At 42.6% G+C, this 13,281-nt stretch overlaps 2 protein-coding genes and 1 pseudogene across 2 annotated transcripts in view; 2 read left to right on the forward strand and 1 right to left on the reverse strand.

Moving 5' to 3' along the window:
- The window catches only part of LOC114053937 (leucine-rich repeat and coiled-coil domain-containing protein 1-like), a 55,425-nt gene extending 51,001 nt beyond the window's left edge, over positions 1-4,424 (forward strand). Inside the window, 2 exon segments of the mRNA XM_027877081.1 lie at positions 4,125-4,211; positions 4,214-4,424. Of these exon segments, the coding sequence (XP_027732882.1) occupies positions 4,125-4,211; positions 4,214-4,249 (123 nt within the window). The 3' untranslated portion in view covers positions 4,250-4,424.
- On the reverse strand, positions 1,616-2,548 carry LOC114054052 (annotated as a pseudogene).
- Positions 4,425-12,102: 7,678 nt separating the features above from the next.
- Positions 12,103-13,281, forward strand: part of LOC114054046 (transcription factor E2F5) — a 36,762-nt gene continuing 35,583 nt past the window's right edge. Inside the window, exon 1 of the mRNA XM_027877108.1 lies at positions 12,103-12,324. Coding sequence (XP_027732909.1) covers positions 12,103-12,324 — 222 coding nt within the window. The remainder of the gene's footprint in view (positions 12,325-13,281) is intronic.

The raw sequence follows: 13,281 nt of genomic DNA on the forward strand, positions 1-13,281 counted from the left end.
TCTAACTTTTCTACTCTATTTACCGCCTTGGTTTCTTTCTTGTTTGTTTTTTGGTTGGATTTATAGAGTTCTGAGAGGGGACAATTGAGGTCCCCCACTAGTATAGTTTTGCTCTCTATTTCTTCCTGTAACTCATTTAACTTCTCTTTTAAGAATTTGGTTGCTTATACCAGTTGTTGCATATATGTTTAGTATTGATACTGCTTCATTGTCTATGATAACCTTTTAGCAAGATGCAGTTTCCTTCCTTATCTCTTTTAATTAGGTTTATTTTTGCTTTTATTTGGCTGAGATAAGGCTTGCTACCCCTGCTTTTTTTTATTTCAGCTGAAGCATAATAGATTCCTCTCCAGCCCCTTCCCTTTACTCTGTGTGTGTCTCTCTGCTTCAAGTGTGTTTCTTGTAAACAACGTACTGTAGGATTCTGGTTTTTGATCCACTCTGCTATCCACTTCTGTTTTATGAGAGAGTTCATCCCATTCACCTTACAATTATGATTACTACCTTGTGTATTTCCCTCCATCCTATTCTTCCTCCTATCTGTTCTCTCTCTCCTTTCACCCTTTCCCTCCTCACCAGTATTCTGCTTTTGTCTACCATCTTTCCTGATCTGCCCTCCCTTCTGTCAGTCCCCATCCCCCCTTTACTTGATCTCCTCCTCTCCTACTTCCCTGTCAGGTAAGATAGATTTCTACATTCAACTGATTGTGTATATGATTCCCTCTTTGAGCCAATACTAATGAGAGTAAAGTTCAAGTGATGCTTGTCGCCCACCCTTCCATCTTCCCCTCCACTATAATAGGTCTTTTGAGCCTCTTCATGTGAAATAATTTACCCCATTCTACCTCTTCCTTTCTTCTGCACTCATTGTACTCCTCTTTCTCATCCCTTAATTTTTTTTGTCATTCCCTCAAATTCACCTTATACCCGTACTCTATGTCTATGTATATTCCTTCTAGCTGTACTGTTAGTGCTACAATTTTTAAGAATTACAAGTATCATCTTCCCTTGTACAAGTGTAAATAGTTTAGCTCAATTGACTCTCTTATGTTTTCTTTTCCCTTTTTACCTGTTTATGCTTCTTTTGGGTCTTTATATTAGAGGTCATTTTTTTTTTTTGTTTAGTTCTGGTTTCTCCTTATGAAAACTTGAAATCCTGCTATTTCATTGAATGACCATTTCTTCTCTTGATGTATTATGCTTAATTTTGCCAGGTGAGTGATTCTTGAAGTCCTACAACCAAGTTGTAGCTCCACTGCCTTCTGAAATACCATGTTCCATGACATCCAGTCCTTTAATGTTGCAGCTGCCAAGTCCTGTGTGATCCTAATTGTGACTCCCTGATATTTGCATTGTTTCTTTCTGGCCACTTGTAGTATTTTTCCCTTGACCTGATAGTTCTGAAATTTGGCTATAATGTTCTTGGAGTTTTTATTTTGGGGTCTCTTTCCTGAGGTGAACAGTGGATTTTTTTTCCACAAAAAAACATCAAACTTTATTAAACAGACCCAATGGGGGTACAAGTCTTAGGTACTTGACAGGAGTTCCAACACTAGCTGGCTGTCCATCCGACCCCCATACCACCACACTAGAGGGGTCTTTGCTGTAGTCTTCTTCAAGGCCTCTGTGCTGCTGGGCACAGGCCTCAGTTGAGGGAGTCCCCACACTGAGGGTTCACTGGCAGGCGGGTCTGCTGGCCAAAGCCTACCAACAGCCAGTTAATCTTCTTCACAGTCGCCTTGACAGCCAGCCCTTCAGGGCAGTTCAGGTTTCCTTAAGGTACTTGGTTTCCTTCTTGGTCCATTTCAATCTGTGTATATGTGTGTCCACTGAGATACCTGCCACCTTGCCACATGTGCCATCTTGGGTCCAATGCCAGGAAGCGCCACTATCTCTGCCACAGTGGCTGGGATGTCACTGTCATAGTGCTGCTTCAGGATCTTGCTTGTCTGCTTTATGTACTGCACTTTGCTCCTCCAAAAGTCAACTGGGTAGATGAGTTGACCCAGGGTATTGTCATCTATTTGCAAGATGCTGTCTAGAGTCAGGCCTCTCTCCTTAAGCCGCCATATGGCAGCTGCTGTGACCTGGTCTTTGGTCTGGTTGGACAGCATCAGTGACAGTAGCACTTGGTATCACATCACCTATGGAGGAGCATTTTGGTCACAACACTGCTCAGCTCCCGTGTGATCAATAGGCACATCTTTTGACTTCCTCATTTCTCAGATATTCTCCAGCTGCGAGTCTCCAGTTTTGGGGTTCCCACTTGGGTTTCTTGGGAGTGCTGTCATCATTGTCCACATCTCCATCTCTGTTCAAAGACTCGTAAGCCATCTCAAGTTTTATCTCCATTGTTATCTGAGTGGTTTTGGTTTTTCCCTTTTCCCTGTGACTGCCTCTTTGCCAAGGGACAGTGGAAGCTCATCCTCTGTGAATAGGTGCTGCCCAGAATGGCGGCTCATGCAGTGGGTCACCATCCTGGGTCCATTTGGGGTGCTCATGTCTAATTACAGGATTTTTCAATGCCTGTTTTGCCTTCTGGTTCCAGGACATCAGGGAACTTTTTCTTGATACTTTCTTGAAAGATGGTGTTCAGGTCCTCTTTTTGATTATGACTTTCAGGTAGTCCAGTGATTCTGTCATTGTGTCTCTTGGATCTATTTTCCAGGTATTTTATTTTTCCAGTGAGGTATTTTACATTTTTTTCCATTTTTTCATTCTTCTGAATTTGATTGATTCTTGATGTCTCATAGAGTCATTAGCTTCCACTTGCCCATTTCTAAATTTAAGTGTTTTTTCCTTAATTAGCTGTTGTACTTTTCCATTTGGCTAATCGTACTCTTTGAGGAGTTATTTTCTTCAGTGGGTTTCTGTATCTCCTTTTCCATTTGGCCAATTCTACCTTTTAAGCAGTTTTCTAAGCTGTTGACTCGTTTTTTCATAATTCTCTTGCATTACTCTCGTTTCTTTTCCCATTTTTTTTTCTGCCTCTTTTATATGATTTTTAAGCTCCTTTTTGAGCTCTGGGCTTGACACCACTTCCTGTTTTTCTTTGGGGTTTTGCCCATAGATGTTTTGACATTGTTGTCCTCTTCTGAGTTTCTGTCTTGGTCTTCCTTGTGACCGTAATAACTTTCTGTGGTTAGATTCTATTGTTTTTGCTCATCTTTTTTTTTTCTTGGCCTTTTTCCTTTCTTTTAAATTAGAACTTTGAACCTGGGGTGGAAGGAGCACTGTCACAGGCTTCTTGTGCCAGTGGCTGCAGGTGCTGGAAATTTACCTGGTGTAGCACTGATGTTGCCCTTAGGCCCGAGGGACCCTCATGTCTTGTGCTGTGCTGAAGTGATGAGGTGAGGGATAGCTGGTGCTGCTGGAGGCTGTAGGGGGTCTGACAGCTTACCTGGTGCTGAGCTGGGGTCCCAGTGGTGGTGTGTGGCGTGTGCTGAGGCCCAGTGGGGTGTTTCTGTTTTTCCCCGGGGCTTCACTGAAGCAGTGGAGGTCTGGCCTACTATCTGCTCATGCTGGAGGATGCCTTTTTGCCTGGGGCTACACTGAAGCTCTTGGTGGTTCTGGGAGCTGGAGTCTGAGGGTTCCCTTGGCTATGCTGAGGCATGTGGGGAGTCCTGATGTTGGCATTTGCCTGCTCCACCACACTGGAGCTCAGGATCTCCCACTGGTCTGCTGAGACGCTTCCTGTCCTGGAACGCACTCCCCTTTTACCCAAGGGACAGACACTTTTCTTGCCACTCTTCTGAGTTTCTTGGGCCAAAAGATTGTTTCACTCTGTCTTTTTGCTGGTTCTGCTGTTCCAGGATTTGTTTTGGAGTTGTTTGGAGGTGAATATGGGAGAGTTACAGCAATTTACTGCTTACTCCAACATCCTGGCTCCCAGAAGCCATGAATCACTCATCTCAATTTTTAAGTAGATCCACTTTAGTAATTTTAATTTTCACTTTATTTTAGTAATGGTAATTTTTAAATGTCACAATACAAAATCTCTAAAATCTACAGATTCTATGTACTAGACAGATTAACCCATATATTTTTCTTCCATTATTCATTTTTAAAACATATGTTGATATTAAGAAAATTTGAAATGTTTTAAATCTTGATTGTCAATTTAGGTTTCCCAGGTTGAAGATGAGATGCGTCAACTTCTGCGTGAAACAGCACGAAACAAAAAAATCATGGAGGAAAAAATAAAGCGACTTTTACTTTTGCTTTAAGTGATATTCAGCAAGGATTTTGATGGTCCTGAGACTTCATCAAATTGAAATGGTCTTGCAAATCTAAATCATACTTTCAGCAACCAAATATTTTAACTGCTGTGCCTTTAAAACCCCTTTCTACACATTCCAATATGAATATATTTTAAAGCCTTTTTTGATCAAGTATTTACTAAATATATGTACAGTTTTCTTAAATTATTTATATTTATATGTCTGGGAATGTACTGTCAAAATAAACTAAAGGCACTTTTGTCTTTTTTCTGTAGTAGAAGTTGTGTCCAAATATACATACTATTTTAAAAACAGGATTTTGTTGCTTTTCTATGAGAGGAAAGGCATAAGTAAACCCAACAATATTTTTAATCATTACCACCTCATGGTGACTGCTAAGACTATAGCAAGGGATCACTAGGTTGATGGTTTTAGCAAAACATCTAAAATGACTGTAAAGCTAATGTCAATCAATCTATATTGATTTAGTTCCTATACTATGTGCCAGGCACTGTGCTAGGTGCTAGGGCTACAAAAACAAAGGTGAAACAGTTTCCTTGAGAAGCCTACAATTTCGTGGGGGGTGTGGGAGAGTTAATAACATGTACCTATGTTTATAGGTATATATACAAAGTAGAGACAAGGTAACTGGCATGTGGGGAGTAGCCCCACTAGCAGCCAGGGGATTGGAACAGGCTTTATGTGGAAGGTGATACTTCAGTTGAGCCATAGAAAACACTAAGCATTCTACAAGAGAAAGTGAGAAGGAAATAGATTCCAGGTATAGATAACAGCCAAAACAGAGGAATTGAGATCGGAAATAGGAATGCACCCTCCAGAGAACAGTGAGAAAGTCAGTTTGTTTAGCTGTACTTTGCCCAAACAGAGGTAATGTGTAATAAGATTGGAAAGGTAAATTGGAGCCAACCAGAGGAGTCTAATCTTAAACCTAGAAGTAATAGGGAGCCTCTAGGGTGCTCTGATTGGGGTAGTGGCATGATCAGACCTGCACCTGTCAGAATAACTCTGGCAGCTATAGAGAGGTTGAATTGGAATAGGGAGAAACTTTACGTAGGGAAACCATTTAGAAATCTATTTCAATAGTCTAGGCAAGAGATGTTGAGGATCTGAGGTAGGGTGGTAACTATGTGAGTAGAGAAAAGGGGACAGACAAATGCAAGAGAATTGTGGGAAGTAATGATATCCAACATTTATGTAGTATTTTGTTTGCAAAATGCTTTATAGACATCCTCACAATAACCTCAGAATAATCCCCATTTTACAGATAAGGAAAATGAGGCAGGCAGTTGAAGTGGTTTGCCCAGAATCATAACTAGTAAGCGTCTGAGGCTGGATTTGAACTCAGGTCTTCCTGACTCTAGGTCCAGTGCTCTATCCACTACACTCCCTACCACTTCAGGAAAAAGTGACAGCATTTGTCATTTCTGACAAATGATTGGATATGTTGGATAAATGAGAAAAAATTGAGAATGATCTGAATTTGGGTAATTAAGAAGGTGGTGCCTTCACAGGAGAAATAGGGATCTATTGGTTTTGTTTGTACAAAGGCTTTGTACAGAGCTTTCCAAGTATCAAAATGCAAAGCGTTTCCAGTATTCTATAAAGAACATTGCCTATCAGAACATCTGGAGGTGGAGTTGAAAGTAGGAATTGTTTTACTCTTTGTGTTTATCTCCCCAGTCTCTAGCACAATGCCTGGTGCATAGTAGTCATTATAATCTTACCTGACTCCAGTCACTCCAACATTCCTCTTAGTACTTTTGTGTATCTCTCTACAACTAGCGTTTGTTTTGAGGACAAAAGATAATGACTTCTGTTTTGGACATTTTGAGTTTGAGATGCCAAAATATCCAATTTTAAATGAACAAGAATGGAGTTCAGGATAGAGACAATATAGAGATAGTAACTACATCTGTGGGAGCTGATGTTACCAAGAGAAAGAATACTGGGGGGAGGAGGGGAGCCTGGAACATAAGACTAAAATGCAGTATGTAGATGATGATCTAAGTAAAGAAAGCAGGAGGAGTCATCACACTAGTAGCAAGAGAACCAGGAAAGGGTTGTGTTGTAAAAGGTTGGAGGTCAGAGTATGCTGGAGCAGAAGGTGATCACCAAAAAAGACTTCGAAAGTTATGTGACCTTGGGTACCTTCTTGACCTTTTGAGGGCTCAAATTACTCATCTGTAAAATAAGGGAGTTCAACATGTTACTCCCCCATCTCCGTCCCTTTGAACAAGCTGTCCCCTATGCCTGGAATTCTCTCCCTCTCCTTTGATTCTCAGCTCAGGTAGTAGCACCTCCTTCGAGATTGGTTTTCTGATTTCCCCGTTGTTAATGCCCCTTTTCAAAATCATTGTTTATTTTGCACATATACTATGCTGACTTGGAGCAGCTGGGTAGTGCAGTGGATAGAATGCCAGACTAGAGTCAAGAAGACTCATCTTTCTGAGTTCAGATTTAGCCTCAGTAACTGTGTGATCCTGGGTAAGTCACTTAACCTTGTTTGCCTCAGTTCCTCATCTGTAAAATGAGCTGGAGAAGGAAATGGCAAACCACTCCAATAGAAAACTCCAAATGGGGTCACAGAGAGTCAGACACAACTGAAAAATAACTTAACAACAACAACAACTATTCTTACTTATCTGCAAATATGTATATATCCCCCTCTCTAGTAAGTTCCTTGAGGGTACTTTTTTTTTAACTTGTTATCTGCAGCCCATAATAGTCATTTAATAATTTCTTGGTTGATTACTAATTTTCTTACTTTTCTCCATTACTTGGACTTGTATACTCTGCTCTTTTCTGTGACTTCTGTTCTTTCAGACACCATACATAGTTTGCACCCATATGTGATCCACCCCCAGTTCTTTACCGACAGCTCTAGCCGAGCATTTTTATTTAGATGTTCTGCTGCCAACATTAAACATTTTAATATGAATTCATCTTCCATAATCCCTTATATTTCTCTGTTTTTTGTTCAAAGCCCTTCATAACCTAGCTCCCTCCTACCTTTCTAGTCTTCTTACCTACTCTCCAACACATACTCTCATTTCCAGTGACAGTGGCCTCCTCACTGTTCTGCAAATAAGACACTCCCCATCTCTTAATGCCAGGCATTTTCTTTGGAAGTGCACGCCCCCATGCCTAGAATGCACTCCCTCTGCATCTTTGCCTAAATGGCTTCCCTGGCTTCCTTTAAGTCTCAACTAAAATCCCATCTTCTACAGGAAGCCTTTCCCAACCCCTCTTAATTCCAGTGCCTTCTCTTTTTTAATTATTTCCTATTTAACCTACATATACCTTTCTTGTTTGGTTGGTTGTTGTCTCCCCTATTATTAGATTGTGAGCTTCTTGAGGGCAGGGACTGTCTTTTGCCTCTTTTTGTATCCCCCACACTTAGCACAGTACCTGGCACTTAATAAATATTTACTCACTGACTTGAAGAAAGGAATAACAGCTGAGTTTTTCATCAGCTGTGGTTCTTCATTCATCCTTTGATCACTATATATCAAAAAGGATTATATCGGTTCTTATTGGACTTGCCCACCTAGTACACCAAACACACAGAAGCAAGAACAATGTTCTTTAAATATTACTTGGTTTATGTTATTCCTATAGTATGGCTCTCAGTTGCTTCAATGATAAAATTAAAACTCCTAATTATTAATTTCCAGGCTTAACTTTGTTCCTCTTTACCTAAGTGCCACCATCTTTTGCCAGACTCATGGTCTTAACTCCAAGAAAGTAAATCTATTTACTCCCCAGATTTTAAATCACCTGCTCCTACTTGAGATCATATATCACAAATGCCATTTCCCATACTTCCTCTTTACTATGCCAAACCACATTCCTTCCTTCAAAGTGCTATTGAAAAATGGCTTTGTCCATGAAACCTTTTCATTACAATCTTACCTGACTCCAGTCACTCCAACATTCCTCTTAGTACTTTTGTGTATCTCTCTACAACTAGCATTTGTTTTGATTTATACTTTAAGTGTTTTTTTTTCTGCTACTTTTAGAAGCAAAGCTTCTTAAGAAAATCTTTGCAATTTACCTAAGATCTTAAAATTCAATTCAAACTCAATTCAAGGCAAGTGTCACATGATTATCAAAAAAACTAATGTGATCTTCGGCTGCATGAAGAGAAATGCTGTCTAATATATAGGATATGATAGTTCCACTGTACTCAGCCCACATCTGGAGTATTGTATTAACTTCTGAATCATCTGTTCCTAACAAACTGAAGAGGATTTAAGGGAGGATGAACAGATGGTGAAGGGACTGAAGAGTATGTCTTATCAGACTCTAACACACTGAAGATGTTTAGTGCGGAAGAGATAACATTTAGGAGGCAAATAGCAGTTGTCTAAATTCTTGAAGGACTGTCACACAGAAGTATTAGGCATCTCCTCCTTGGCTCCAGAAGGTAGAACTCAAAGCAATGAGGGGAAATTGCAAAAAGCCAAATTTAGGCTTAATATAAGGACAAATTTTCTAATAATTAGATTCTCCAAAAATGAAATAGGCTGCCTAAGGATGAAGTAGTGGAGGGGGATACTACTTCACCACACTTATGAATGAAATAGGTACTTAACAATAATGATGGTTACATCAAAAGGGAAAAGTTGTAACTGAGGTAAACCAGAAAAGGTTCCATTGAAGAGGATGCTTTGGAGTTTGAAGGATGAGTGGGAATTCAATAGGCAAGGGAGAGTGTGGAAGACAGTACTGGAACAGCATCAACTTTAGAAGCAAGGATATGGGAAAAGGGTCTTAGAGGAGAGTAATCCACTGGCTATAGGATAGAGTGCATGGAGGAGAGTAATATCTGTCAAGTAGGTGTTTATTAAATGCCTACTATATACCAGTTACTGTGCTAGGCACTACCATGTGATAAAGCTGGAAAGGTAGTGTGATGCCAGATTGTGGAGACCCTTGAATGTTGGTCAAGAGTCTGTTCATTCTGAAGGCAGCAAGGAGTCCCTGAAGTTTTTGTACGGCTAAATGTCATGACAATCAATGTCTATGCCCCAGGAAGATTATTCTAACTGAATCGTGAAGTATGGATTAGAAGAAGAAGAGATGGAAGGAAGCAGGAACACTTGTTAGGAGGATATAATAATAACTATTAGGGTAATGGAAATAGAGAGGAGGGTAGAGGTGGGAGATCCTATAGTAAGATAGAATAATAGCTAGTGTTTATGTAGCACATTAAGGTTTAAAATATACTTTGCTTCCAAAAGTATTATGATCCCCATTTTACAGATGAAATTGAGCCTCAGAAAGGCTGAGCTTTGCTCAGTCACTAACCATCAGTGATAGGCCCAGGACTCAAATCTGCTGACTCCAAAAACAATATCCTTTCTTCTAATACTGCATATATTATGGAATCATAGATCTACCACTGAAAGGGATTTCAGAAGACATCTAGTCCAACCCATCATTTTATAGATAAGAAACTGAGACCAAGGAGGTTAAATTACTCACCCAAGGGTCACACAAATAGTAAACCTCATAGTTGTGATTAGAACCCAGGTCTTCTGACCGTAGAGCCACTGTTTTCTCCTATACCATACTGCCTCAAAGGTACTTGGCAACTGATTAAATGTAAGAGATGAAGTAGAACCTATATTATCAAACACGGAAAAATGGATGAGGTGGTGTCGCTGACAGAAATAGTGAAATCAGAAAGAAGAGCAGTTTTAAGGACTAAGATAATAAGCTTGGTCTATAGTTAGAATGTGGATCTGGAGCCCTGAAGGTTAGAGTTATTTGCAAAAGAGACAAAGATTGTAAAGGAGATTTCCAAGGGAGAAAGCATGTACAAACATACATACATACATACATACATACATAAATATGGAGACAAGGAGAGTAAGAGGGAGAAAGAATGGAAAAGGGAGAAGGGGAGAGAGAGGGAGCTTACATAACCTTAGGGAACAGCCAGTTAAAGGCATTGGGAAGACTGAGGAAGAACCAGCAAAGGAAAAAGAAGTAACTGTGTAAGAGAATCAGGAAAATATGGTATATTTGATGCCAAGGGAGGAAAACATCCAGTAGGAGAGGGTGGTCAACTTATCAAAAACTACAGAGAAAGAGGATGAAAACTCAAAACAATAGAAAATAAAAAACAGTGTTGGTGATTAATTGGTTATTGGTGACCTTTGAGAGAACAGGCTCAATTCTGTTGGTGGAGGCAGATGTTAGATTTCAAAGGTTGAGGAGAAAGGAATGGAAGACATGGAAATGGAAGCATTTGGAAGTAAGTTTTTCAAGGAACTTTGTAATAACTTTTCAAACTTCAAACCCATGGCTGGTTGCCCATCAACTGAGGAATGACTAAACAAACTGTGACACATTTAAGTAATGTAATGCTATTGTGTCTTCAGAAACAATGAATATGTAGACCAATTCTGAGAAACAAGTGACTTGCATGAATTGATGCAAGTGAAGTAAGCAGATCCAGGAAAACAACATACTTAGCCACTACAGCAATGCCTACGAAAAACAAAGCAGAATGACGTGTAATTTTACTGTCCAGGTTTAGCCCCAGAGAATAAATAAAGAAAAAAAATATCCCTTTTTTGTTGGAAAAATGAAAAACTGTGATGATGGAACCTTTCTTATAATCAGATGCTTCCCATTATGTTATTTGATTTTGCTTTACTGTTTTTTCGTTGTTATAAGAGAAGTTTCACTGTGTAGGTGAGGAGAAAGGGGCATATTTGAAAATGATTTTGATGTAAAAACAAGATAGCCTTTAATTTTTTTTTTTTAGTTGCAGCAAAGGGGTAGGGCCAGGATATAGCTAGATCTGGTAGAAGGGTCAAGGGAAGGCTTTTTTTTTTTTTTTTTTAAGTAGGAAGACATATACATTTTTGTAACCGAGCCACAAAGTGGAGAGAGATTTCCACCCACGCCTATTAAATCCCAGGGCTTTCCAAGTATCAAAATGCAAAGCGTTTCCAGTATTCTAGAAAGAACGTTGCATATCAGAGCACCTGGAGGTGGAGTTGAAAGTAGGCATTGTTTTACTCTTTGCGTTTATCTCCCCAGTCTCTAGCACAATGCCTGGCGCATAGTAGGCACTTAATAAATGCTTTGGGTTGATTAATTTATAGGGGAATTGGACTAGATCATTCATAGAGTTCCTTCCAGAACTAAAATTGTCCTATATTATTTCTTGTGCGTTCCCATTCTTTATAGTCACGTGTCCTAATTCCTATAGATAGGCTATATGAAGGCTTCTCTAAAGTTGAACAAAATAGGAACAATAGGAAATCAGCCCAGGTAAGACAGGTGTTGCAGGGCTTTTTTCAGTTAAGACAACAGAGCTCCACAACTTTAGTGTTCAGAGGTTCACGCCGGACACAATCCTTCCTTCTCCCCCCTCCCTCGTCCTTCCTAATTTCTTTCTATCCCCACTGATCATTTTCAAAGAGGTGACAAGATCAGCTCCCTCGGGAGCCACAAGGGAACAGAGAGAAGGTGTGGATGTGAGATAATGAACCGCGCTCTGCCAGGACGCCTCTCATTCCATCACCTCCAGCATCTCCTCTCCATCTGTCCACTCCCCAAATCTCGAAGGAAAGAAAAAAGCGTCTCCGGGCAACGGCGGGCTTTGGCGTCACTTCCTGCCATTTAAACTCCTTTCCCCACCCAGCGCTCCCCTCTTCTTCCCTCGCTCGCCCCCAGCCCCGGAGCCCAGGCGTTGTAGCTCGCGGGAGGGCGGCGGGGTCTGGGCAGGGGCGATCGCGCAGCGGGGCGCCGCTCGGGGCACCTGCGCTCGGCGGGCGCGCGGGTCCGGACGCGGGGCTGAGGGCTGAGGGCTCCGAGCCCGGAGGCGGCGGCGGCGGGCGGCATGGCGGCGGCGGCCGAGCCTAGCAGCTCCGGCCAGCAGCCGCCGCCGGGCCAGGGGCAGCCCCCGCAGCCGCAGCCGCCGCCGGCAGCGCCCCCAGGCGGCGGGAGCGGGGGCGGCGGGAGCGGGGGCAGCAGCCGCCACGAGAAGAGCCTGGGGCTGCTCACCACCAAGTTCGTGTCGCTGCTGCAGGAGGCCAAGGACGGGGTCCTGGATCTCAAAGCGGTAAGAGCTGCGCGGGGCCGCGATCACGGGCCGGGGACTCACTCGGCGGGCGCTCGGCGCAGGCCTCGCCGCCCCGGCCGCGGGGGTCCCCTCTGCCCCGCGGGGGCCGCCTCATTCCTAGGACCCCCTGAAGGCCGGCTCCCAGTCGCGGGCTGAGCCCGGGGCTCGAACCTGCCGCCCCCGCCCCCCGCCCCGCCTGCCCTCCCTGCCGCCTGGGCGGGCGGCTGGGGGAGCGGCGCAGGGTCACCTCCCGGGCTCCCTCCGGGATTTACCCAGGATTAGAGGCTCCTTCCTAGCGGCACGCTCCTCCGGTGCGTCTCTTCGGGCACTTGTTCCTGTTGTGATGCACAGTGAGCCCGGTTTTTCTGCTGGATAGGAAGGATGGGGCGGGGGGGGGTGCGGAATGCGGGCTTTTCTCGACTCTGCCCCCCAAACTAAAGAAACCGGGCAGCGAAGCCTTTCTAGCTTTGCGGTTTTGTTTTCTTACCGTGAGGAAGTTAAGATGGAAAAATAGCTTTAAGGATGCGATCTTGGTCCGTGAGACAGAAATGGAACTATGAAATTTAGCATCTCTCCACCTTCTGGTTGGAAACTTACCCAAGGAAGTGAAAGCAGCCCGTACATAAATGGGCAATGCATAAGAAGGATTCTCTTGCCTTCCCCTGCAGCTCACAGTGAAAAACAAAATCCCAATTACCGAAACCCTCCAGCCATGACTTGGAAGAATGCCATAGCCCGTTGGAACTTTAGGAAGACAAGTTATTTGCTTGAATTGAAATTCAGCCAGTTAGAGCACCAAGAAGAAGACGGAGTAGGGGGTGGGGAGGGGATTGTTCTTGGGGACTGATTCCAGGTGCTCGAGAGGCCAGTTTTACAGTTCACCTGACACAGCGATAACTGAAAGAGGTGAGACGCCCTGTTGCTGGCTTTTTCAGATTCCACTTGTCGCAACACCTT

The sequence above is a fragment of the Vombatus ursinus genome, unplaced genomic scaffold (genome assembly GCF_900497805.2).
Source record: "Vombatus ursinus unplaced genomic scaffold, bare-nosed wombat genome assembly UNPS02014812.1, whole genome shotgun sequence".
NCBI lineage: Eukaryota > Metazoa > Chordata > Mammalia > Diprotodontia > Vombatidae > Vombatus > Vombatus ursinus.